At 42.7% G+C, this 24008-nt stretch overlaps 1 protein-coding gene across 2 annotated transcripts; it reads right to left on the bottom strand.

The window, feature by feature from the left end:
- Positions 1-5166: 5166 nt before the first annotated feature.
- LOC309711829 (uncharacterized protein) lies at positions 5167-24006 on the bottom strand. 2 transcript variants are annotated; one of them, XM_082542320.1, is made up of 7 exons: positions 23928-23972; positions 23740-23821; positions 23581-23649; positions 23424-23486; positions 23142-23308; positions 12065-12149; positions 5167-5283 (listed from the first exon to the last, which is right to left on the bottom strand). In XM_082542320.1, coding segments are annotated over exons 1-7 (483 nt in total). In that variant the 5' UTR covers positions 23944-23972; the 3' UTR covers positions 5167-5282. The 2 variants fall into 2 exon arrangements, 1 of the variants encoding a protein (XP_082398446.1); XR_014278108.1 differs by lacking the exon at positions 5167-5283 and having other exon boundaries at positions 12096-12149; positions 23740-23833; positions 23928-24006.
- Positions 24007-24008: the final 2 nt, after the last annotated feature.

Genomic DNA, 24008 nt, shown 5'->3' with positions numbered 1-24008 from the left:
AAGAGTATAGAACGTGACTGCATGCGTGGTGATTCAGCCATTTAATTCATGTTACAGCAGCTCATGAGTGAATGAACACGGTGCAATAAAAGTACATTTGTCCAAACACATACTTCACTTTTATTTACTTGAGTAGGGTTACAGGTTGCCACCTCGGCATGCAGTCAAGTTCGATAGTCTTGCTAATGATCTACTCATTTTATTGAGGTGTGTTGCAGGACAGCCGCCCTCGAGGACTGGAGTTTGAGAACCCTGGTCTAAAGGATGCATTTGGAAATCCAGAAGAGGAAGCAGAAGAAGGATTAATGCTGCACAGAGTTCAGGAAGGAGCTGAGTGGTAGGGAAGAGTCGGCAGGTGACTGGGAAAGTTCAGCTGCAGTGCTGAGTGAAACTGCCAGGAGGTGTTTGCTGTTTCCTCTGAGGAAAGAGGACGAGGAGACTTTGAATACTTTCCTGCTCTTCCTCCTTCCTCCACAAAGGACGAGGTAAGAGAGGAGTGCTGAGAGGTGGCAAAGCTGTTGTACGTGAGTGTCGACTCTAAGGAAGAAGTCTAAGTTGCTTGAAGACGTTTCACCTCTCATCCGAGAAGCTTCTTCAGTTCAGAACTGAAGAAGCTGAAGGGGAGACGACAGAGATGGGAGCAGCAAAGTCTTCCTGAGACTCCGGGTTCGATGGGCTCGCCTTTCAGCTTCAGATATTAAATAATGATTTTATAATCCATTCTTTCTTTCTGCAGTTTTCTCAGCATTTTAAGCCAATCCTGTGAGTGAGCTCTGAGCTCGCTGTCAGCCTTCCTTCCAAACTCATTAAAGGCACAAGAAGCATCAGGTGGCCGTGGACAGGAGCACATTTTTCAGATTCTGGTTTCAGCTCCACTGCTAACACGCGGTGTGATTTATTACAGTCTGAAGTGACTCATATGCCCTCCATTCATCTGTAACAGCCGTCTTATCTCTGGCACACCGATTCCTCAGCCTAGCTCATCATAGACGAGTCCTTTCATGTGCACCTGATTGTTGCTGCCACGTTTGGTTCCAAGTGAGAAAACAGAATATTCGTTTAGCAGAATTCACTCAAAGATACTTCATGTAAGAGCTGATGAGACAAAGTTAATGGTCAAAGATGTCATCTGTATATTTAGTAACGAGATGACAGGCAGCACCACATGAATGGTTTCATCTTACATAAACTGGAAGTAGCTGGCCTTTTCCTCCTTGAGTCATATAATTGGTCATACTTTTAGTACCGTCTCATACAGTCCAGCGATGTGTTGCCGACCCATATGTGCTGTGATTTCTACGTCACTTAGCGTTGCTTTGCTTACATTTGACCTCTGATTTTTTGATCAAATCCGATGTTTTTGTCTGCTCGTTCACACTACAAATAAAATGCGACAGCAAACGCGCTCTAGTGTGAACGCTCAAAGCGCCACATGCGCAAAAGAAGACGTCACACACAACGCGCTCTGTTTAGACCCAGAGTACAGTATTGTTTGACTGATGACCTTAATATAAAGACTTCGGACTTTACGTTTCCCAATTTTTGCTTTAAGTTATTTTGTTATTGACATAATAATGTAAATAACCTAATAATGATCCTTATTGCTGTTTTAGAGGAGCGCTGCTTCAAAGGATAGCTGCAGATTTCTGTCAGAATCTGCAGATTATACAGAACAAAGAAAATGTTCACGTTTCTCCAACGCTGTCTTCACTGACATCTACACTGGTTGGACAGGAAGCGTTCGCGATGTCTTCTCCGGAGCTGATAATTGGCGTCTGTCTTGTGTCGGTGACGTAAAAGACAGATTTAATGCGACATGGCCATCAAACAGCAGTCGCTTTCTAAAACATCGGATATGTATGGGATTCAGCACCACATACGAAAGTGACCCAGATCGGATTTGATGCCCTTTCGCCTGCAGTGTGAACGTAGCCTTGGTGAGGTACGGCGTAACAAGCTGCTCTAATAAACCCAGCAGAGACTCATACGTGCTGGAAGAGTGAAAACGTGGCACTTCCAGATTATTCTAAAACCTCTGCAGCCAACAGTTTTAGTTTGTATTCTCTCAGCTGTAGACTCTGTTAAAGGATTTAAGTATTTAAATATTAGAAAATGAATTCAAACAAGCTTAGTCTACCTACAAAGTTGATGAGGTCTGCAAGTACAGCGTGGGTGTCCGTGTTTAGGATCAGATACAGGAAAAAAAAATACTCGAGGAATAAAGCTGCATCAGGAATGTAGATGTATCACTGATGCTAAAGATTTCATACACTGAGAAACATTAAACCCTCCTACTCGTCCACAGAGGACTGAGCGATCTTCCAGGAATGGTGATGGTGGAGAATTGATTGGTTGGCAGGCATCGATAATCAATAATCAAGTTCCAGGTTCCCCAAACAAAGTGACTCTCTCCTCCACGTGTTTGTGGCAGGATGAATGTTATTTCTCGGTTCAACCCACTTTCAGCCTGGCGCATTAGTATGAATAGTGGCCATTTGAGCATTCCTGGATCGCTTACCTGTGATCTCCTTTTTGGTCACCTGACTTCCCTTTGGCGTTGCAGAGATCATTCTGAAGCCTCCGTCGCGGCTGGTAGGTGTGTACTCATTGTAGTGCGTACATTACCTTACTTGGTGGTAAACAGATATTGTTTTTAGGTCATAGCTGTGGAAGCCTCCTATGAGCCACTCTGCTCATGTTTCATGACGCGCTTTACTCAGTACGTAATTCAATTTTGTTACGATCTCTGCCTTTTGTTGTTCTTTTATAGTAATTATTATGCTTTGCAGGAAGTGTGGGCCTTAGTTTTAGGCAACGCCACGCTAACTGAAGTGCTGCTGCTTTGCTTTGACCGTCTGTTCCCGTTGCGAGGTTTCTTTTCCTGCTGCTGCCACGCCGACGTCCAGCAAAGTGGACGTCGGCGTGGACAGCGGCCATATGCATGCCGGTTATGGGAGTCAGCTGGCGTACATATTAATTGACCGGATGATTAACTTATAGTCGGGCAGACGGCAAGTTGGAGCAACGCGGCGATTCCGTTTGCTCCAGATTTTAAAGTTTGAACCCGATTGTATTGTATGTTGTTTTTTAGTTTGGATTTTTGTTACTGGTGGGAGGCCCTTTTTCTTGCTGCAGATCACCAGTGTGGTCATGCAGTTGGGTTATTCTCCAGCGCTACATTAGTTTTGTTGTAATATATTAAAATTTTCTTTATTCTTTTTTTCAGATGCGGAGTGCCGACGTGGAGGAGACGAGGGTGGTGGGATCCTTTGAGTGTACACACCTGCCTTGTTTAGTTTATTAGTGTGAGTGTGTGATTTTGTGTTGCACTTGTGTCTTGGTGTGTTTTCTTTTTGAGTTTGTGTGTGGCATCCCTGCCCCTCCACTGGTAAGCCTCAGCTCTGAATACCTTTTTAAGCATATCTGTACATGGATATTTATGATTGTGCTTTTATACGGTGTTTTAAATAATTATTAATAAATTGTCAACTTGTTTTACCATTGAACCTCGTCTCTGTACTGAGTATAACAAACCTAACTGCCTTCTTGGTGATTAGTGTTACTTCCAGTATTCTCTGGGTGAAATTCCCAGAGTGGCGTTGTCTTTTAAACTGTGAAGAGTATTTACTTTATTCTCCAGCACAAATTAATCATTAAGCAGCACAATCGACACATCAGAGTTACACCTGTTAAAGTGTTGGGGGGTAAATTTAGAACTGGGTTCTAGATGTCCTGTTCCAAATTGGGCGCTCCTGGTTTCTGGATAGTCGGGGAGGACATCCTGCCCTAAACCCCACCAAGCAGCATGAACGTTGTTTATGTCATTCACATTATTCACTGAGAAGCAGCTCACAGTGCCTCCTGCTGAACTGCAGCCAGTGTGTGTTTGCGAGGCCAACAAGAAGTGCAATACCTCCCCTCAACTGACTGCACACTCACAAGAAAAATTCAATAATGAAAGGCAATATTTTGATTAGAAGAATAAAACTAGAGTGTCTGAAACTGTAACCCAGTAAATTCGATTGCTGTATTGTGCCGGCCTCTGAGCATTCACTGAATTACCTCTTAAATGTCCTGAGAACAAAATCGCATCTCTCACAGCTCAAGTTGAAAAAATAGAGGACTGAATAAAGAAGCATCTTCAGCTGTTTATTGAACACTGTGCAGGATTCATTTTAGCGACGACTTCCTCATTCAAACAAAACACACTGAAAAAGCCAGAACAGCAACAACACACACATTTCAGATTTAATGAGGAAGTCTCAGAGCAGAAAAGACGAATGATTCTCTTTTCAAGTCTGCTCACACTTCACCTTTTATTCAACAGACGTAAATGTGAAGAGCTCCGACAGCCCCCCACCCCTGCTCGGCTCTGCCCCCACCACATGGCAGGTGGGGAATGCTGAGGACGATTAGGTGGAGGAAGGCAGAAAGCCTGGGCTTAGCACAGAATACAGCAGTGGACCAAACGTTCTGATGAATCGCCTTCAGTTTTCTTCACACACTGAGCTTTTTAGATGTACTAGCTTATCTGTCACGGCCTTATAAGCCCAAAACAAAAAAAATAGTCCAATAAAGGCCGTGGGTGGAAACAGGTGGTTCGTCCCAGAACGCACTTCCAGCTTGATTCTTAAAAAAATAAATAAATAAAAAAAAGGTTTGTTTCGTGCTAAAATTTAAACCTAAAGTCAACCCAATCATTTTTGCAACTTGGACATGAAAGTTAAATTAATTTGTTCCCAAGTGTTCAATCTTAAACCCTCGGTCGTTTCCATCGCACCCCATCCGTTAATCCATCAATTAATGGGAGGCTTTTCCAAAAGCAAGATTACAGATTTAAATAGCAAATCTAAAAGTTCTTACTGTTCTAAATTATGATTCATAAGAAGTAAGCAAAAATGGCCACAGCATTATAGCTGAAACACCAGCACGGTCTAGCTGCTTCCCTGCTCTGTGTGTTTAGTTACTCCTCAGACCGGAGTCGGTGAATTGCAGCTCGACCCCACACCACGCAGAGCACTGTAGGCAGCCAGGCTCCTGTAGACTGTGGCCCTGTTAGCTCTCCCCCAGCAGGACTTTCAGAGCAGCTGGAAATGAAGCCCTATGAACTGCATCCTCACTTACCCGAAGTCTCAACCTCAGTGGCTGCTGGTCATCAGCAGAGAGGAGGCGGCGAGAGATCCTCAGTGATGTCATCAGGATATATTCTGCACATTAGCTGATTCTTTGTTTACAAGCCTCTGAGATGTAGCTGAAGCAGGCATGATGGTGCGCTGGAGAAACCTGGAGTCACAAGAGCAGAAATTTCTGACGCTCTCGTGGTTAAAGGAACTTTAATCATCCTTTCAACACGTCAAATTTACTGATACATGCGGCAGGTCCAATGTCATCAATGCAGTCGTCGATGAGCGGTAAAGGAGATGCGCCAGGAAGCGTTACAGTGTTCCCGTTGCTCAGGTCTGTAGCATCCTAGACTTTGATCAGCTTTTATGTGCAGTGACATGGAGAACTCCATGAGCTACAGCGTCTAACGAGAGATTCCACTTCCTTTTTCATAACCTCTTTTTATTGGGTTAGCATGTTATGTACGCTGTTTAATATGTGCAGGATTGGTGAGAACAACCACCACAAACCTTTAACAAACAGAAGAAATGCCCCAGAGCAGGAGGAGAGAGCCCAGCCACATGCAGGCTTCGATCCTGGCTGGTAACACTCAGTAAGACTCACTAGTGAGTGAGACAATAGACCCATCAGGAAAGAGCTGACTGATCTGAGAGATCATGTGAGCAGCGGTTTCACTTCCTCGTACTCCTATACAGTGGCGTGTCCAGCGGGGTGGCCTGGGGGGGCACAGGCCATCCCCCCAACCAGACTGGCCACCCCAGGTGCCACCCCGAAGCTAAAACAATAAAATTCAATCAAATATCAAATGTACGATCATGTTAATGATGATAATAATGGTTTGGATTTATATAGCGCTTTTCAAGGCACCCAAAGCACTTTACAATGCCACTGTTCATTCACTCTCACATTCACACACTGGTGGAGGCAGCTAGAGTTGTAGCCACAGCTGCCCTGGGGCAGACTGACAGAAGCCAGGCTGCCATATCGCACCATCGGCCCCTGTGGCCAACACCAGGGTAAAGTGTCTTGCCCAAGGACACAACGACCAGGACAGAGAGCCCAGGGATCAAACCGGCGACCTTCCGGTTTTCACAGTGAAGCTCAGATATCCGAGTGTAAGTGAATGCAGCATCGGCTTCTGCACTATGAGCATCACCTTAGGAAAGGTAGGAGAGCCAAGCACGAAAGACGGTGTTCTGGGAATCCATCCTACCTGGCAAACCATCCTACCCGTTGTTTCTGCGCATGCGCACAACACGAAATTAACTGCCAAACCGTCCTACCTTTGTGAATGTCACCTACAAGCATACTTAAACGGCTAAAATTTAGTGGCAAATCGTCCTACTTTTGTTAATAACAGCTACAAGTATACTCTGATGGGCAAAGTTAGGTGGCAAACCGTCATACCTACTTAAATTGGCCTGGAATTACTCTGTGACAGCAGAAATGTGCATAAACTACTTACGGTAGGACGTTTTGCCAAAGTAGGATGGTTTGTCAGAAAACAATTTTCGGCGAAAGAAAATGAGGAGAGAATAAATGTCCCGGTACGTAATATTAAGTTTGTTGAGTTTAGTAAACTTCGGTGAAATTAGAATACAAAGAAAAAAATAACACTTGAAGAATTATTGCAGCCGTCGAATATTTCAGACAGTATGCTACTGAGGGAGCTAACATAAGAGTTATGAGTTATAAGATATAATCCAAGTCGTAACATTGCTGTATGGAGCTGCAGATTTGGTTGCAGGTTAAAGGCCGGTCTGTGAAAATATTGTCGGGCATAAACCGGTCCGTGGCGCAGAAAAGGTTGGGGACCGCTGCTTTAAATAATGTTTCCTTTTATAAAAGTAGGATAATGAAAAAACATTTATCATAAAATTTATTATTGACATGTTTGTGGCAATTAATATGTGAATCAACTAAATGGGGGGGGGGGGGGGTGTTAGCCCAACTGGTCTTAAACTAAGAAACACTAAAGTTACATTTGAAAACAATTTAAAACAAAACATCCCCATTCTAAAATGTCATGTGACAATCTGATTGGCTTACGGAGTGATGATGTCACAAGGACTTTGTTGCCTTTGATCTGAAGTCTATAAATAGGGGTCAGAAGCAGCAATTAATCAGTTTGTTCACAGCCTTCAAACGTTCGACCAGAGATACATTTGGAAATATTTCTAAGCCTTTTCAGAGTCACTGTGCACGGGCTCCAACATGCCTCCACGAAAAGGCCAACAAAGACAAAAAGATTATGCTGCCTGTCCTTTGTGTTCTGGCCGGCCAATCTCTCCAGGAGAAATTGTGCGGCCAATCTCTCCAGGAGAAATTACCACGGTTGGTGTCTTATCAGTCCAAAGAGCATTACAGGAAAGTCAGAAGGAAAAATCTGACCTACATTACAAAATTAAACAAATTGAAGAAGAGAAGCTTCAACTAGAGGAAAAGTGCAGACAACTGGAAGCACGAAATAAAGACCTGGAAGAAAAACAGCAACGCCAGCCTGATATAAAAATGATCAACGAGGGCTCGGGAGTGAAGTTTGATGAAGGACGAGAGAAGATTTTTTCTCGTTTTCTTTCATCAGGAACACAGAGTGCTGAATTAAAAGAAACATCTGCCCAGCTTCAACGAAAGAAAGCTAATATTGAGGAGATACAGTGGGATCTCCAAAACATTGAGAAACAGAATCAGGTGCTTCGAGGAAAGCTCAATGAAGCGGAGAAAACAATTGAAAAAATCCACCAACAGAAGACTGAACAGGAAATACAAATGCAGGACGAACTCAAAGCCATGCAGAAATTGTACAACAATCTGAAAGTCAAGTGTGGTGAAACAAAGCGCAAAAATAAAGAGCTTCTTGAAGAAAAAAAGCAACAGGAAGAAGAAAAACGTATTATCCAGGACTTTGAGAGAAGGCATCTAGAATTGCAAGAATTTTATAATAAAGAATATGAGGAAACACTTCAACTGAAAAGAGAAAAGGAAATACAAATGAAGGACAAACTCAAAGCCACACGGAAATTGTACAACAATCTGATAGTCAGGTTTGGTCAAATAAAGCGCAAAAATAAAGAGCTTCTTGAAGAAAGAAAGCAACAGGAAGAAGAACAACGTATTATCCAGGACTTTGAGAGAAGGAATCTAGCATTGCTAGAACTTTGTGAAACACCTGAACTGGAAAGAGAAAAGGAAATACTGGAAAAACGATGTTCAGAGATGCAGTGTAGGATTGATAGAATGAAGAGGAAACACTCAGCGGTCATTAAGGAGATGTTGTTGAAGTCCAGTGACTTGAAGAGCCAAATAATTGAAATGCAGGCACAAAAGCAACAACAAGAGAAAATGCATGAAGACCTGCAGCGTACGAGTCAAGAAATCCAGAGAAAAAATGAGCTGTTAGAAGAGATGCACAACAAAAAGCAAGAAAAGCTTAGAAAAAAACAAGCAACCTTAAAAGAAATGAAGCAAAGATGCCAGCAACTCGAGCAGCAGAATGCAGAAACAAACGATCAGCTGAGAACCCTTATCCTGGAGAAGGAGCTCATGGAAAAATACCTGAAAAAGAAGAAAAAAGGCTGGTTCTGCCGCTTATTCAGATGATTTAGCCTCGTCCTCCTCCACCTGTGATCCATCTTACCTTGCACCTCTCCTGTCCCCCCTAACACATATTCTCCACCTTCTTCATCTTTTTTCGTTTTTCACCCTCCCCCCCCAACCAGTCCCAGCAGTTGACTGTCCCCTCCTGAGCCTGGTTCTGCTGGAGGTTTCTGCCCGTTAAAAGGCAGTTTTTCCTCCCCACTGTCGCCTCGTGCTTGCTCAGAGGGGGTTGTTGGGGTTTCCTCCCCTCCTCCTTTCCCCCCTTCATTTACTTATTTGCTTGTTTAACTTTTCTTTTGTTGTTTCTGTAGTTACTTGTTTTACTTTTTTCAACTTATGTAAGAAAATAATAAACCAATTGAATTTATCCTTTGAGTATTTTTCATCTAATCTTTACAGAGTTAAGCTCTGTCTTTTATTTGCTTGTTAAAACCCCATCAATGGTGAAGTAAAAACCCTGGGACATGGTTTAAAACGTTGAAATAGACTAACCAGCTAGTCTAAAACTAAGAAACACTTAAATATTACGTTAAATTGAAAACAGTTCAAAAGAAATATCCCCATTCAAAACTGTCATGTGATAATCTCATTGGCTTATGGAGTGATGATGTCCTATGACATCATCACTCCAGCAGTTCAATAAGGCTGATAGAAGGGTACAAAGAAAGGGGCAAGGCAAACTGATGCAAAACTAAACTTTAACCTAAACTGGGTGAACTAAAACACAACATGAAGAACCCTGACATGAACAAACCTGGACATGAATACATGCGACCTGGAAACATGGTGTGAAACAACAGACGACCTGGGCCCTGTTTCAGGAAGCCGGTTTAGTGCAAACTCTGAGTAAGTATATCCTGAGTTAACGGAAACTCTGGGTTTTCGGTTTCACAAAGCGAGTTTAGATTAATTCTGAGTGAGTTACTATGACGACACACTCCGTGAAGCTAACCTGCCCCCTAGCAGGTTTACTTCAACTAACCCTGACCTTCTCCGCCTCTTTGTCAGAAACCTGACTGTAGGAAGTGTCAGACATGGCGTGCTCCGTCCTTGAAGAGCCAGTAGATGTTGAAGCCCAAATTCTCCGCAGAGCTCTCCGCCGGGAGAGAGTGATCAGAGCGCGTTCGGACATTTTATCATTTCCTGATGATTTCCTGTGTGAACGTTACCGTTTTTCAGCACAATCTATAAGTCATTTGGATAACATCCTCAGGCCTAATATTGCTCATGTGACACATCGCGGACATGCTCTCAGTTCATTGCATATTATTTGTATTGCACTTCGGTTTTTTGCAAACGGGAGCTTTCTGTATAATATTGGTGACGCTGAGCACGTTTCCAAGGCTACCGTCTGTCGGGCAGTCAGGAATGTTACAGTTGCACTGAAACGTCTCCTGTACTCGTTTGTGGTGTTCCCCGGTCATAGACCCACAAGATTTATCAAAGAGGGATTCCACAAAATTGCAGGTATCAGGATGACCAGAACTTAATTCATGATGTGGTGATACTTGAACTACTACTTAAATTTTACATTTATTCTCAGGGTTCCCAGGCGTGATTGGCTGTATAGATGGCACTCGCATTCCAATCATTGCTCCTTCAGTAAATGAAGGAGACTATGTGAACAGGAAGTCTTTCCACAGCATTAATGTACAGGTACATAGTTCCCTGTAGCATTTCAAACTAACAAATTATTTCATTATAGTAATGGATGCTAATTTGTGTTCTCTGCACTGTGAAGATCATATGTGATGCTGCCAACATTATCACAAATGTGGAAGCCAAGTGGCCAGGCTCTGTGAGTGGTGGTGGTGGAGGACCCCCACCTGTTTTTCGGGCCTCCGCTTTTTTTCTGTTGGCTATAACAGGTCACATTTGAGCATACAGAGTAAGCAAATATGTACTTGTAATGTGCTCAGATAGTTTCAATTAGTGCTTACAGAGGGGAAATTAATGTAGCCTCTAACTGCAATTGATTTACAGTGTTCAGTAATACGATGGCACCTATCCAAGATGGCGGCCAACCAAACCGGTTTGACAACCGGTTTGACCAGTTTCGTGTGTGTGTGCGCATGCGCGTTCAGGTGTTCTTACCCTCTGGGCGGGAACGACTCCTCCTAGTGGGATGTGCTAGGTTGTATGGGTATAAAAGTGATCCTTTCACATTCTAAGAGCATCACCGCCACGGTCTGAGGAGCACCGACACATCGCGCTAAGGATCCCCGACGCATCGACCTATGGAGCTCGGAATGACACCCAGCCAGGACATCGCCCATGCCACAGGCACTCTAGGTATGTCTTCAGGAGTATGCAGTCGGGGTCCTCAACGTAAAAAGCAACGCTGTGGAAACGCCGCAGATGGAACTGTATTTAAGTTAGAATATCGAGGCGTCGAAGGGTATGTGTATGCCATTAAATATACCGAAGGGACAGTTGTGCTTAGTGTAGATTGTGGTGAGGGATTGTTTTGGGGGGAAGCCCAAGTCATGTCTACTAAAAACTGGAAGCTCTTCCGCACCGTAGTGTGTGCGGACCTGGACAATGTGGGTTTCCCAGAGCTGCTGTATGTTTCCCAGTGGAACAGTGCATCAGGCCCTGAGCTTTACAGGGTTGAGGCTGATCGTTTCAATCGCAACCCCGACGACTTTATTTTTCTCAGTGTATGTGATGACAGGGATAGTCTTATTGCTTCCAGAGGGCTTGAAAACTGGAGGTTAAATCCATACCCTCTAAACCTCGAAGAGCGCACAAGATGGTTTAAGGACTTGTTTTTTATACAGTGGTGCGACTGGAGAGGTTTGTCGCGTCTGTTTAGCCAGATTGATGACGCGATCAAGAGGGACAGACTCAACACTGCGTACGAGAGTATTAGAAAGCGCCTTGTTTTTGACGATCTGGCGAGTTGTCCGAAGACTGGTTTGCCTGGTACCCTGTGTAAACCTAAAATCATAAGACCTTCCGACAGCTAAACAATAAACTGGTAGGTTTAATGTGCGGGTGTGTGGGGTTGAGTGTGTATCTATGTGACAAATTAACAGGTTGTGGTTTTCATTTTACAGAGAATGACACGCCCTCGTGGGACCTGTTGGAGTCACCATCAACAGAGCTGCTAATCCCGACCCCCCAGACTCCACCACCCTCACCACAATGCTCGCAGGACCCCCTCATATCAGACCTGTGGGATGAAACTGTAATCGACATCAAACTCGCAACTCTCCACCTGTTAATGTTGGCTTTGAATGAGTTTATACAAGAGACATGTTACGGATGCCAAACAGGCCACCCCAGTCAGGTGCAACACAGCTGCTTGCAGGAATTGTCTGAGTATTTCTTCGACACCTACTATGATGATGTGATGATAAGGCTCCAGACTGACCGATTCATCCCTGCCATCCGGCTGTTTGTACGCTCATCCACTGCAGATGGGTCTGGAACACAAATCCGCAGAGTTGCAGAACACATCATGTGTGAACTGAGATCAGAGCGATATATAGTATGCGCCATTAATGACAACATTGGGCACCTGCTAGATGCAAGTACTTGCGCCCGCCGTGTTAAACCAGCCATGCTCCGCATGATTGGAAACTACTGGGCTGGGTTACATCTGGTTTAATGTGGGGTGTCCAAGTATCCATTGTCTGTGATTGTGTCTTTGTGAAAATTAAATAAAAAGACTTGTTAACATCAACATCATAGTCATTTGTGGTTTGTAAATCATGGAAAGCACATTGCATAAAATATATCATGATCCAGCCCATCCTGCGGGGTTAGCCAGTTTAAATAAGCTACGTATAGCGGCAGGGGAGGCATCAGGTGTAACACCTCCACTATCTCAGGTCAAACATTATTTAGAGCAAGACGACACCTACACACTCCATAAACCTGCGAGGATCCATTTCCCCAGAAATAGAGTATTGGTGACAGGGGTCGACAAACAGTTTCAAGCCGATCTGGTTGACATGTGTGAATATGTGACAGATAATGATAATGTGAGATATCTGCTAACATGTATAGATGTATTCTCAAAATACGCATGGGTTAGATGCCTAACAAACAAGACAGGGTCTGTTGTATCAGCTGCTTTTGAGGATATACTTAGTGAGGGTAGGATCCCTGTGAAACTACAAACAGATGAAGGCAAAGAGTTTTATAATGCAACCTTTAAACAGCTAATGAAGCGATATAATATCAAGCATTTCTCAACAGCTAGCGAGGTTAAATGCAGTATTGTCGAGAGATTCAATCGTAGCTTCAAGGGTAGAATGTGGAAGTACTTAACATCAGCCAACTCCCGGAGATATGTAGATATCATACCAGATCTCACACAAGCATATAACAATGCTTATCACAGATCTATCCAAATGGCTCCGGCAGAGGTGAATAAGGATAATGAGAAGTCGGTCTTCAACGCGCTGTACAAAACGAGGCCTCAGAGGGAACTGCGCTTTAAATTTAATATCGGTGACACTGTACGAATATCAAAACTGAGAGGAAAGTTTCGAAAAGGATACGAGCAGACCTACACCGATGAGATTTTCACAGTCAAGGAACGTATAGGGAGACAGCCCCCAGTGTACAGACTAGTGGATTTAGCAGGAGAGGTATTGAAAGGGTCATTTTATGAGCCTGAGATACAACGTGTGGTTGTTGATGAAAACAAAACATTTAAAATTGAAAACATATTGGCTAGAAAAAAAGTGGGTCGGAAAAAGCAGGTGCTAGTGAAATGGCTAGGATGGCCCAACAGCTTTAATTCGTGGATTCCAGAAAAAGACATCGTTGAGGCGTAATTAACTCAGATGACGCAGCTCTACACACATTCATTCAACACTGAGCATAGACTGAGAAAGCATGAATAAAAAGAACAACAATGCAGGCTTCTATGTAAGCCTCTTCTCGAATGCTTCATCACATGTTTACCCGGGTAATAAGATATCTAATTTTAGAACAAAGCTAGCAAAACCTATTGTTTTGGATCAGCCATATGAGGTCGCTGTTATAGAGATACAGTACCCACGCATATGGCGGACTTTTCCACAATCAGATTCGGAAGTGGAAATTCATGACCCCGTCAAAGACGGAACCATAGCCGTAACCATGATCGAACTGTCTGTGGGCCATTATGCATCTGTGGAACAGATAATAAAAGAATTTAATTTTAAATGTCAACAGCACCAAGCCACTGGAGACATTAAAATGCAGTACAACGCCGTTAGTAACCATGCCTGTGTTATGGGGCCTAGGGGGACTATTCTCACATTTAGAGGGAGACTGGCGGAAATCCTAGGATTCAAAACAGGAGAACCGTTTGCACTTCATTATAAAAACACATATGCCCCGCACCCCGCAGACATATACGGGGGAAAATATAACATCTTTATTTATTCAGATATCGTTGATTACCAGCTTGTGGGTGACGCCCACGCGAGGCTATTAAGAGCTATAAATATTACAGACGATGACCGCCGGTTGCCTATTCTACAATTTGACAGCCCACACTACACACCTGTGTCAAAGACATTAATCGACGACATAGAAATTGATTTGAAAGACGATCGAAATCAACACATACCCTTTTTATACGGCAAAGTGTTTGTCAAGTTACACTTCCGACCGATAACACAGCATTTTTGAAAAAAAAGGATGGCCGTCTACAACTCTGATGACTCAAAATATGTAAAATACTACTTATCATAGGCTGGTGGAGAGCTCGGAGGGTATGTTGGGACCAGTACACAATATGGGACAGGTCTGGGTGGGTTGTTCCGTAGCTTGTTTAGATTTGCAGTACCGCTGTTTAAAAAAGGAGTCAGCATAGTCAAACCACACCTAAAAACAGCCGCATCGGGCATAGTGTCTGATGTCATAACCAACATAACTAGACCCTCAACCACTAAGCAGGACGGTAACGGCTTGTATGTGTATACGCCCAAACCATCTAAGACCCCACCCCCAGGGCAGCCGTTGTCTAAAAAGCGTAAAACCACAAAACCTAGCAGGAGAGCCACCAAACGGACACCGTCACGCAGAGTGAAAAGACCCAGAACCAGTCGTTCAAAAACTGCAGCGCTTGACATATTCTAAATGGCACTGTTACACAGTCATTCTGGAGAATGTGTAAAAACAGAGCTCGATCTTTTTACTGTCCCATACACACAGACTAGCATTGAGAAAAGTACATTTATTGAAATCCCACCTGTATCTGCAATCACTGATGGAGGGCCGATCGAGTTTTACATCTCATCGTCGGGTGAAGATTACCTGGATCTAAATGACTCATATATCTACACACGGGTGAGAATCACAAACGCTGATGGCTCAAACCTGGCTAGGGATGCTAATGTAGGATTTATTAATTATCCTGGATGCAGCATATTTAGTCAAGTCGATATTAATTTGGGAGACCGGCTCATTAGTCAATCATCCAATACATATCCATACAGAGGTGTGATAGAATGTCTTATCAATTATAATAAGGACACTTTAGACACACAGTTCAGCACCGGGTTATTCTGTAAGGATACAGCATCACACATGAATGACACATCTATAGAAGGAGAGAACCAGGGTCTGATGACCAGAGGTGGCTACACAGCAAATAGTAGTATTGTTGAATTGATTGCACCAGTACATGCAGACCTGTTTTTTCAAGAAAAACTGTTACTTAATGGAATCGACCTGTCGCTGAAATTTGTGCGCTCTAAAGATGAATTTGCTCTCATGACAGCGGATGCCAATGCATACAGAGTTAAAATTGTCTCAGCCAGTCTCTTTGTCAAGAAAGTTAGTGTATCACCTAGCGTCAGACTTGCACACAGCAAGGCATTGCACCATGCAAACGCAAAATACACGGTAGACAGAGTATCTTTAAAGACCTTCTCCATACCTGCAGGGGCTAGAATATCAACAAATGACCATTTATTTATGGGTAGGATACCTAAATTTGTCATCATTGCATTCATAGACAATGAAGCATACACAGGCTCCTACCAGCGTAATCCATTTCATTTTGAAAACTGCGATATAGAATTTATGTCTTTATATGCTGATAGTCAGGCTTATCCTGCTAAACCATTCCAGCCAAATTTCCAGAGAAAACACTATATCAGAGAATTTTACCAGCTGATACAAACCACAGGAAGACATTTAAAGGACAGATCGTTGGCCATAACACGTGACGACTTTGGTAACGGCTACACTTTATTCTGTTTCAATCTGGAAGCTGACGAAGGACATTCAGGGAATGTGTCGTTAATTAAAACAGGGAACGTGAGATTGGAAACCCGTTTCAGAAATCCACTACCCCGTACAGTGAACCTCTTGTGTTGTTCTGTATTTGATTCAGTCATTGAAATATCTAACATGAGACAAGTGCTCTTGGACTACTATTGAGACAAAAACGGTCATGAACACTATAGAACTATCAGCCGTGGTCGGTGGCATTATCAATAAAAACACACATTTCCTAGGCGTGTTAGCCTATGATCAGCTAACCACTGAACGGCTTCAAAGACTCCCTGCTATGTGTATTGTAAACACACACCCTTCTACGATGCCAGGGGAACATTGGCTTGCTGTTTATATTTCGAGAGACAGACGCGGTTATTTTTTTGATAGTTTTGGTCACTCGTTAGACAGTTTTCCCCCAGCAATAAAGGTGTTTCTTCTAAAAAACTGCTCCACTGTTTTATATTCAGGAAAACAAGTGCAGAACGACTTCTCCATCACATGCGGTCAACATTGTGTATTTTTTTTATATCATATGCAAAATGGTGTATCTTATGCCCGCCTGCTTAACATGTATGGGTCTGATTTAATTTGTAATGATGCTATGGTGTGTCGATTTGTCAACAACATACAACCTGTTGCTGTATGCAGTGATTATGTGTGTGTGCAATGTGGATACTGATATGTACTAATGAGAATAATAATAAAAACAACATGAGAGCATGATTTAATCGAGTCAATGGTATTTATTATCAAATCTCATATATATATATATATATATATATATATATATAGATTCATAACATACTTTGTTTAAACATAAATAAAAGAAATCAAACATTAACCAGTAATAAAAGACATAAAATATTTAACAGTAATAAAAGAAAATAAAACAAAACAATTTAGCAGCAATAAGTGAAAAAAAAACATAACAGTTGAAAAACACTAAACAGCAAATATTTTTAGCAGAAAAACTATTTCTGCAATAAGAAAAAAAAAACTGAATTCAAAAATCCAACCACTCTACAGGACCCCCCTTTAATTTGTTTTTTTTATTCTTTATTTTTTTTAGTGTACTATGTCGCAGCGGTCCACCGGGGGTGTTCTTTTTTGGTGTGTGTTTTAAAAAACCGCAGTCTTCAGACAGTGTGTAATCGGTTTTATACATGGCGACGGTCTTACGTATGCCTGTGTTAGATATGGCTGATAACGGTATGTTTAAATCTGAGAAAGCTTTTAAAAACTCTGTCCAGCCGATAGGTCTCAAACCCTCAGAAGGTGTGTGTGTGGTTGTGACGGCTTTAATTAGATCATAAATGTGTGAACCAGGGATGGTTTGTTTATCAACAACAATTTCGCCTTTGTCGTTGTAAGAGATCAAGTGTGGCGAACGGCTCACCGCTGATAGAATAAGTTCTGCATTCCTCCTACTCCTTTTAGGTATGTGTGTTAAAACATTCTCCGCAACAAGATCCCGCACCCCGGCATCACCATGAACAGGCAATGTGTCCGCCGACTGGGGTTGCACATCCCTGTTAAATTGTTCAGGTAATGATAAAGACAATACATTCTTTTCACGGGCACCTTGTCTCACAAGGGTGAGGTATCTTTGGAGAACATCGCTGTATTTTTTAGCCTTCTCATACACATCTATGTCAGAATCTTGTAACACTTGTAACATCTCCTTGTCCAACTCGTTCTGAGACTGTTGTCTGATGGTGCCTGTTTGCTGCTGCTGCTGCTGCTGTTGCTTTATTAAGTCCAACTGGTATTGGGGTACCAAAAACATCTTTTGCACATGTTCCATTTTCACCTGTTTGCTATCAGACTGGTTATGAAAGGGATTGCAGCCCCTAATAACGGCAGTAAAAACCCTCCAGATTGGTTGATTGTCTTTCTCTTTTTCAAAGATTTTATTTTTTTGTCTGCAATCAGTCTGATTATTGTTTTTTTCTTTTTTAGCTGTTTGTACTGCTGATTGGTCAGTGGAATGTTACCATGCAATACATTAAAGGCTATCTCACACAATGCATTGATAAAATCTAAGTTTGAATTACTAATAATAACTCTGCGTAGAGTAGGAGGAGCCCTGTATATCATCTCCAACAGAGACAGATTCCTCCGCATGCGTGATGACATCCTCTCACCTCTTTGCTGATTTTTGTTTTGGAATGTAAACAACCGGACGGTCTGACAGTAAATTTGTTCTGAGTCTTAAATAGTCCGGGGTCTTAGCTTTATAGTCTATTAAAAGATACCCGTATGTTGTCGATGTGGCATCATTAAACGCTTCTATAAAATATTTAGTATTACCAGGAAACATTTGCCTGGCTAAAAGCATAACCTGATATTTATCTCTTGGATTTTTAAACAATATTAGGTAATTAGTGTTCAAGGAAATGGTTCTACTGGATTTTCCCTGAATAAACAAATTCTGAACTAGATGTATACAACTCAAATTCCTATGATGCACATACTTTGTGAACACATTTTGTACTTCTAAATTGTTAGCTGCATCGTTCATTACATCGTCTATAATTAACAAATTGTTCTTTTCTGCAGGCAGAAGGGTGTCATCAGCAAGAGATTCGGGTATACCGTTAACAAAGTTTATGTTTCTTATCTTAAGAAGCTGGTCATATAGTGGCTGCCAGCATGAGTATATATACACAATGTTATCAATGCTGCATGATATAATCCTGGAAGAGTTTTCAATTATGTTTTTAACAAAAAAAGTCTTGCCACAGTTACTGGGACCGCTGACCACCATGCTGAACGGATGCTGCAACCGGGCGTCAAACCGCTGTTCTAATTTAAAATCCATAAGGAAGGGTTGTGAAGTCTGGGAGCACACGGCGCTTATTGTAAACAACTTTAACTTTTTTCACAATGGTTTCATTCTTCAAATGAAGCTTCTTTTTATCGCGTCTGATGCTATCAGACACGGCAACTAGGTGTGCGTCTGATGTCTGATTGGCTACAAACTTGCGGACTAAACCTTTCAAGGAGTCGTGGGTGACAACTTTCGAGTTTAATGCATTCAGTGTTACGCCTTTACATTTCACCTGGGTCTTGCCCAGCGCTGTGTGATACGCGTAACATTTTGGCCCACCGGAAACAAATTCCACTATGTAATCCTCCACACCATCCTCTCCACAATCTAATTCACTTGTGAGATCCCCCAGAAACTGACCTAGAGGAGGCATCCACTCGCCAGGGCGTGCCGTGAAAATGACACTGTCCGTGTCACAATACAGCACGCGCTGCTGCAAGTTGTCTAGCAAATCATACAGCATGAGTCTGGCGTGTGCAGTGGTCATGGCCCCGACAAAGACATTAACGTCCTTCACACGGGAAGCTCTACCATCAGCGTGGCGCCACTGCACCATTGCGACGTCGTCAGAGATGAAACAAAACTGACGCACGTCGTACTGGTCGCTGAACATTAGCTGGCTAAATCTGGAAGGGTCTGTAATGAGCTCAGATGATGCCATGTTTGACCTCATGCTGAAACAACCCCATAACAAGTTTAACAACAGCTTGTTACAGTTACGAACAGCTTTATTTACACAAATCTTGGATGGGTCCAGCATTATTCCCTCCTTCTCATAATACTCGTCTATGTACTTCTGCTGTTCGTCAGGTGTGTTCACATGTTCAGGATACCCCGAGGCCTCCTGTTTGAGTTTTAGGAAGGCTTTCACATAGTCTTTAAACAATGTGTCGGTCTTATTGGGGAAATGCCACACCTCGTCAACAGCAAGAACCCTGTATCCCTTCTCAACAGCTTTTTCAAGCTCAAATGAGACCCATGTGCCTTTCAACACCCGCTCACTGTCACTGTGCCCGCATGCAGTATGCTGGTTCTGGTCTTCAGCACACATGCTGCAGAGTGGAAACATCAGTTTTCCATGGCATCTGTAGGGTAGGACGGGGTGAAAAAGACCCTTAGGTGGGAGCACTGTGCATTTAACAAAGCCGAAATAATTTTCTAGCTTGTCAAAGTTGGTGTAAATGACTTGAGGGTGTCCTACAGGATAGTCTTTTTTAGACTGCACTGTGGGATAGAGACTGGTGAAGTCGTAGTAAAATATTTTTTCATCACAAGCAGTCTTGTGGTACAGCTTTAGAGCATTTGTGCGACCGCCAAAAAGGGCGTCTCGGGGATTCAGGCGTTCTGGCTTTCTGTACGTATGCATGAAAGCCACAACTGCAGGGTCTGTCTGCTTCAAGGCAGCCCATTCACACTCCCACATCACTATTACGCTCACACTGTGTTGTGATCTCAGTGCATCAACTTTGTCACAAAACATGCGATGCAGCAGTCCATAGGATGCTTTGCTGACAGGATTAACTTCACTCTCGGGGTAGCATTTAACACAACCGTGGTGAAAACATCCTGCAAATTCATAAGCTGTATTACTTGTGGGGTCAAAACCGTCCACAAAATACGGTCCAACCCTCTGTTCGCCTCCTCTGAGAGCATGTTTTACCACTTTGTTGGTGGTGTGGGACACATATTGAAGCCATTCAATAGAGACGTTAGAAAACGTCTTGTTCTGCTCAACGTATGCCCCTTCATACGTGAGAGCGAGCACGTCTCTAGGCAGAAACAGCGTTTTATACACACCCATACTAAATGCAGCCAGGGTGGTATACATGAATGGATCAACTTGAGTACAACCCAGTAGCGTGTCACGATAAATGCTGCATGCTTTACGCAGGACATCAACATCGTTAACACAGTAACGCCTGAGTTCAGCCTGAAAATCAAAGGGATTCTGTGAGGCAACCTGGTACCATTCCATGAATCGCACCTTATCGCTTTCAGACATGTGCTCATAGCCGTAGAAGGAGGGGTCTGGGTACGGGCCCACATAACGCTCATTATCCCTCGTATTAAACCTGTGTGGGAAATGGCCCTTCTGCAGGTCTTGAAAACCTAAAGCAGAGGGTATTTTGGCAAGGCCCATGGGCAAAAAGCTGAACGAATCAATCCACCGCTGGTCATAGTCCCTGTCATGCATTAAAATCACACGGCTGCCGCTCATTATGACACTAGGTGTTATGCTCTGTCTGACAAAGTACTCGAGGAGTATGTAGTTATCAAAGCCAGATGCATTATGTGCTATGAAAGTGTACCCACGAAACCTTGGGCGTCTGTAATGCTGCACAAACGCCTCCACACACTTTAATGTATTAAATGTGAACTTATTGCCCTTCAGATCAGACGCACACACAAAGTTAGCCTCGTGTTTACCGTTGTGGTACCGCGTCTCAAAATCATATAAAATGTATTTATCGTTAGGCTTCTGTTTTTCAACAGGCTGTATGAAACACTGATGGTCGGAGTCTCCTGCTAATTTAGGTTCGCGGCAGTGCTCGCATCTAGGCTGCGCACATTTGTGTGGCAATTTCTTGGATTCTCTATATGTGGTGCCACAGTGCATGCAATGTTTCATATTATCACAGGGGATCATGTTGTGTTTTAATTCAGGTAATTTGTGTTATTGGTAACAGTGTTGTGATTTGCAGATGCGGTTACAGTCGCTGCATTTCACTGTGGGTCCCCTGTGATGTTGACAGAGTGTGTAACATGTGTTACATCTATGTTTACAGCTGTGCTGTAATGGTGTATTATATATACTGTAACAGAAATTACACACATAGGACCCCCCCAAAAAAGCGGTCGGGTTTAAAATCAGGTGGTAATGTTGATTATGGAGATACATCATCAACGTGTTAGGGTTTGGCTCTTCATGTGTGTAAAAACATTCCAGGCGTTTACGCCCTTCTGTGTGGTAATAGATTACAATCTTAATGTTGAAGTGCTTCTCAAATTTACCGACATCAGAGAATGATACTTGCTGTGTGTCGCATAGACCTACTTCAGCATGCATCTGTTTAGCTGTAGCAAGTTTTTCATGCTCAGAGGATGATGAGTTTAATGAATGTGCTATGCATAGGGAGAAGCACAAATTGTTGTTTGTGTTGTTTGGTGTGTATAAATGTCTGCCTTTCTTTGAGAGAATCTCATCATAAAGGTATGTGCGCCAGTCTTAAGCGAGACCCGCCACTACTGTTCTGAGCTACCGTGACAATAAACTCTAATTCATCATCACCGATAGATTCATCATTACTCTGCATAACTTGTGCAATTTGATCGAGAAACAGCTCCGGATCATACCGATCATCAGCGTTTAAAACAGCCTGAACATCTGAAGCCAGCGAGGGGCCACGCAGGACCACGTTTAGAACACTGCCCTGTTGGGATCCCGCCACAGCTCTGTCTATCACATTGGCTAAGCACTCGCGCCGGCACTTGTTCTGGATGATCGAGACTTATACCCCTAAAATCAAGGCGTTCACGCAATTCGCGAGCATTAAAATTAGGTATCTCTCTAATGTGTGACTGAGAGCAGCTGCCGGATCCAGACTGCACAACGGGCTCAATAACAACTGCAGTAGCTGCAGCAGAGGTGACCCGGCTAGATTGTGCATCAGACGCAAAATCACCAGCAGCACAAGCTATATGGTTAGCATCAGTAACAGCAACGGCCCGAGCAACACCTGCTGTACTATCACTATTATTAGCAACAATAGCCCCATCAGCAATAGCAGATGTAGGAACAGTCTGACAAGGATGTGTATCGGATGAGGCTGATGCAGGCACCCTATTAAGTCTAGCTATAATATCGTCTAATTTTTTATCTGTTTCTTCAGCCCACTGCATAAAAGTCTCTAAGTCAAAACATCTAACAGGAGTGGAGGTTCCGTTATTATGTTTAAATAATTTATTTGGAGGGTCCATGGTCTGGATTTTAAAAGTCAGGGACTTGAAATTTTGCTGCAGATGTTGTCTAATGTACTACACACTTTGTTTATGAGTTTGGTAAACTGTTGCCTTTGTACCTGTGCTTCTTGGTGGTATTGATTGAGTCTAGCTTCAATCAAACATAATTTATCAGCTATTGAGGCTATATGACTCTGTTCAGCAGGCTGAGCGTCTGGAAGCTTTATGTAAGCATCATACGCCGCTGATATTTGAGAGTCTGTTATGCCGCCTTCTTCGAAATCTATGTGTGAATCAACGCTATTTCTGACACATTGTGGGGTGGTGGGTATATGAACTAGATCAAAATCTGATATACTGTACTCAAAAACATCAGAGAAATCGCGATGTAGCCACTCACTCGGAGGTGTTGCAGGTTCGCTGATGAAGATCGGTTCTGACTCTCCACTGTTGCACAAAGCTCCAGGTTTTTGTTGTTCTGGGAGGTCGATACTGCTTAAACATTCCAAAAACGTCTGGAATCGTACGGTGTCCTGATCATTATGAGGAGGGGTGCTGTTCTGCAGTCTGTGAAGATAGATAGACATGTGTTAAAACATTTTATACATGTACCCATTTCAAACTGAATAACCGTGTCTCCCTCTCTATCTCTTTTTATCTAATTTATTATGCCTATGCTTACCTTGTAGTGTGCGTTATTCGGGATGGTCCTGCTCCTCCACACACACGGTTCTCTGGCGTGGCTCTGTATGTGTAAAACGGTCAGTTTAGAACATTTGTAATTGTTTAAACCCCTTTAAAAAAAAAATACACAACTATACATCGCGTTGTATACACACCTGATGTAAGGTAGGGCTCTGTGGTCGCGGGGTCTGAATGTTTTCCTGCTCAGTTTGTTAACCCTGGAACTAATCAAACAAAAACGTTATTACATAATTTAAAACAATCGCTAGTTTAAAACATACATACGTTTAAAAATCCAGTAATGCTGTACACACCTTGTGCCTGTTAGAGAACTAGTTCCAGCTGTAAAAGCGCCCGTTTCTGAAGAAAAGGGTCCTGGGCCGTTCTCCCGAACTCCTAAAAATTAAGCTTTTGTTTTAGGAAAAAAAAATAGTTTGAATATCCTATAATATGTTAACATAACACTTTTTAAAAATCCAATAATAGGTTTTGTTTTACTTACCGTTTACGATGGCCATGTTATACACTGTTAAAAAAAATCCGTAAATTTAGGGGTCCCTTTACCGTGGATTTGCTACGGATT

This window comes from Aulonocara stuartgranti, assembly GCF_965226115.1.
Source record: "Aulonocara stuartgranti genome assembly, chromosome: 7".
NCBI classification, from domain to species: domain Eukaryota; kingdom Metazoa; phylum Chordata; class Actinopteri; order Cichliformes; family Cichlidae; genus Aulonocara; species Aulonocara stuartgranti.
The sequence above is the reverse complement of the archived record's forward strand: the minus strand, read 5'-3'. Positions and strand labels throughout refer to the sequence as shown.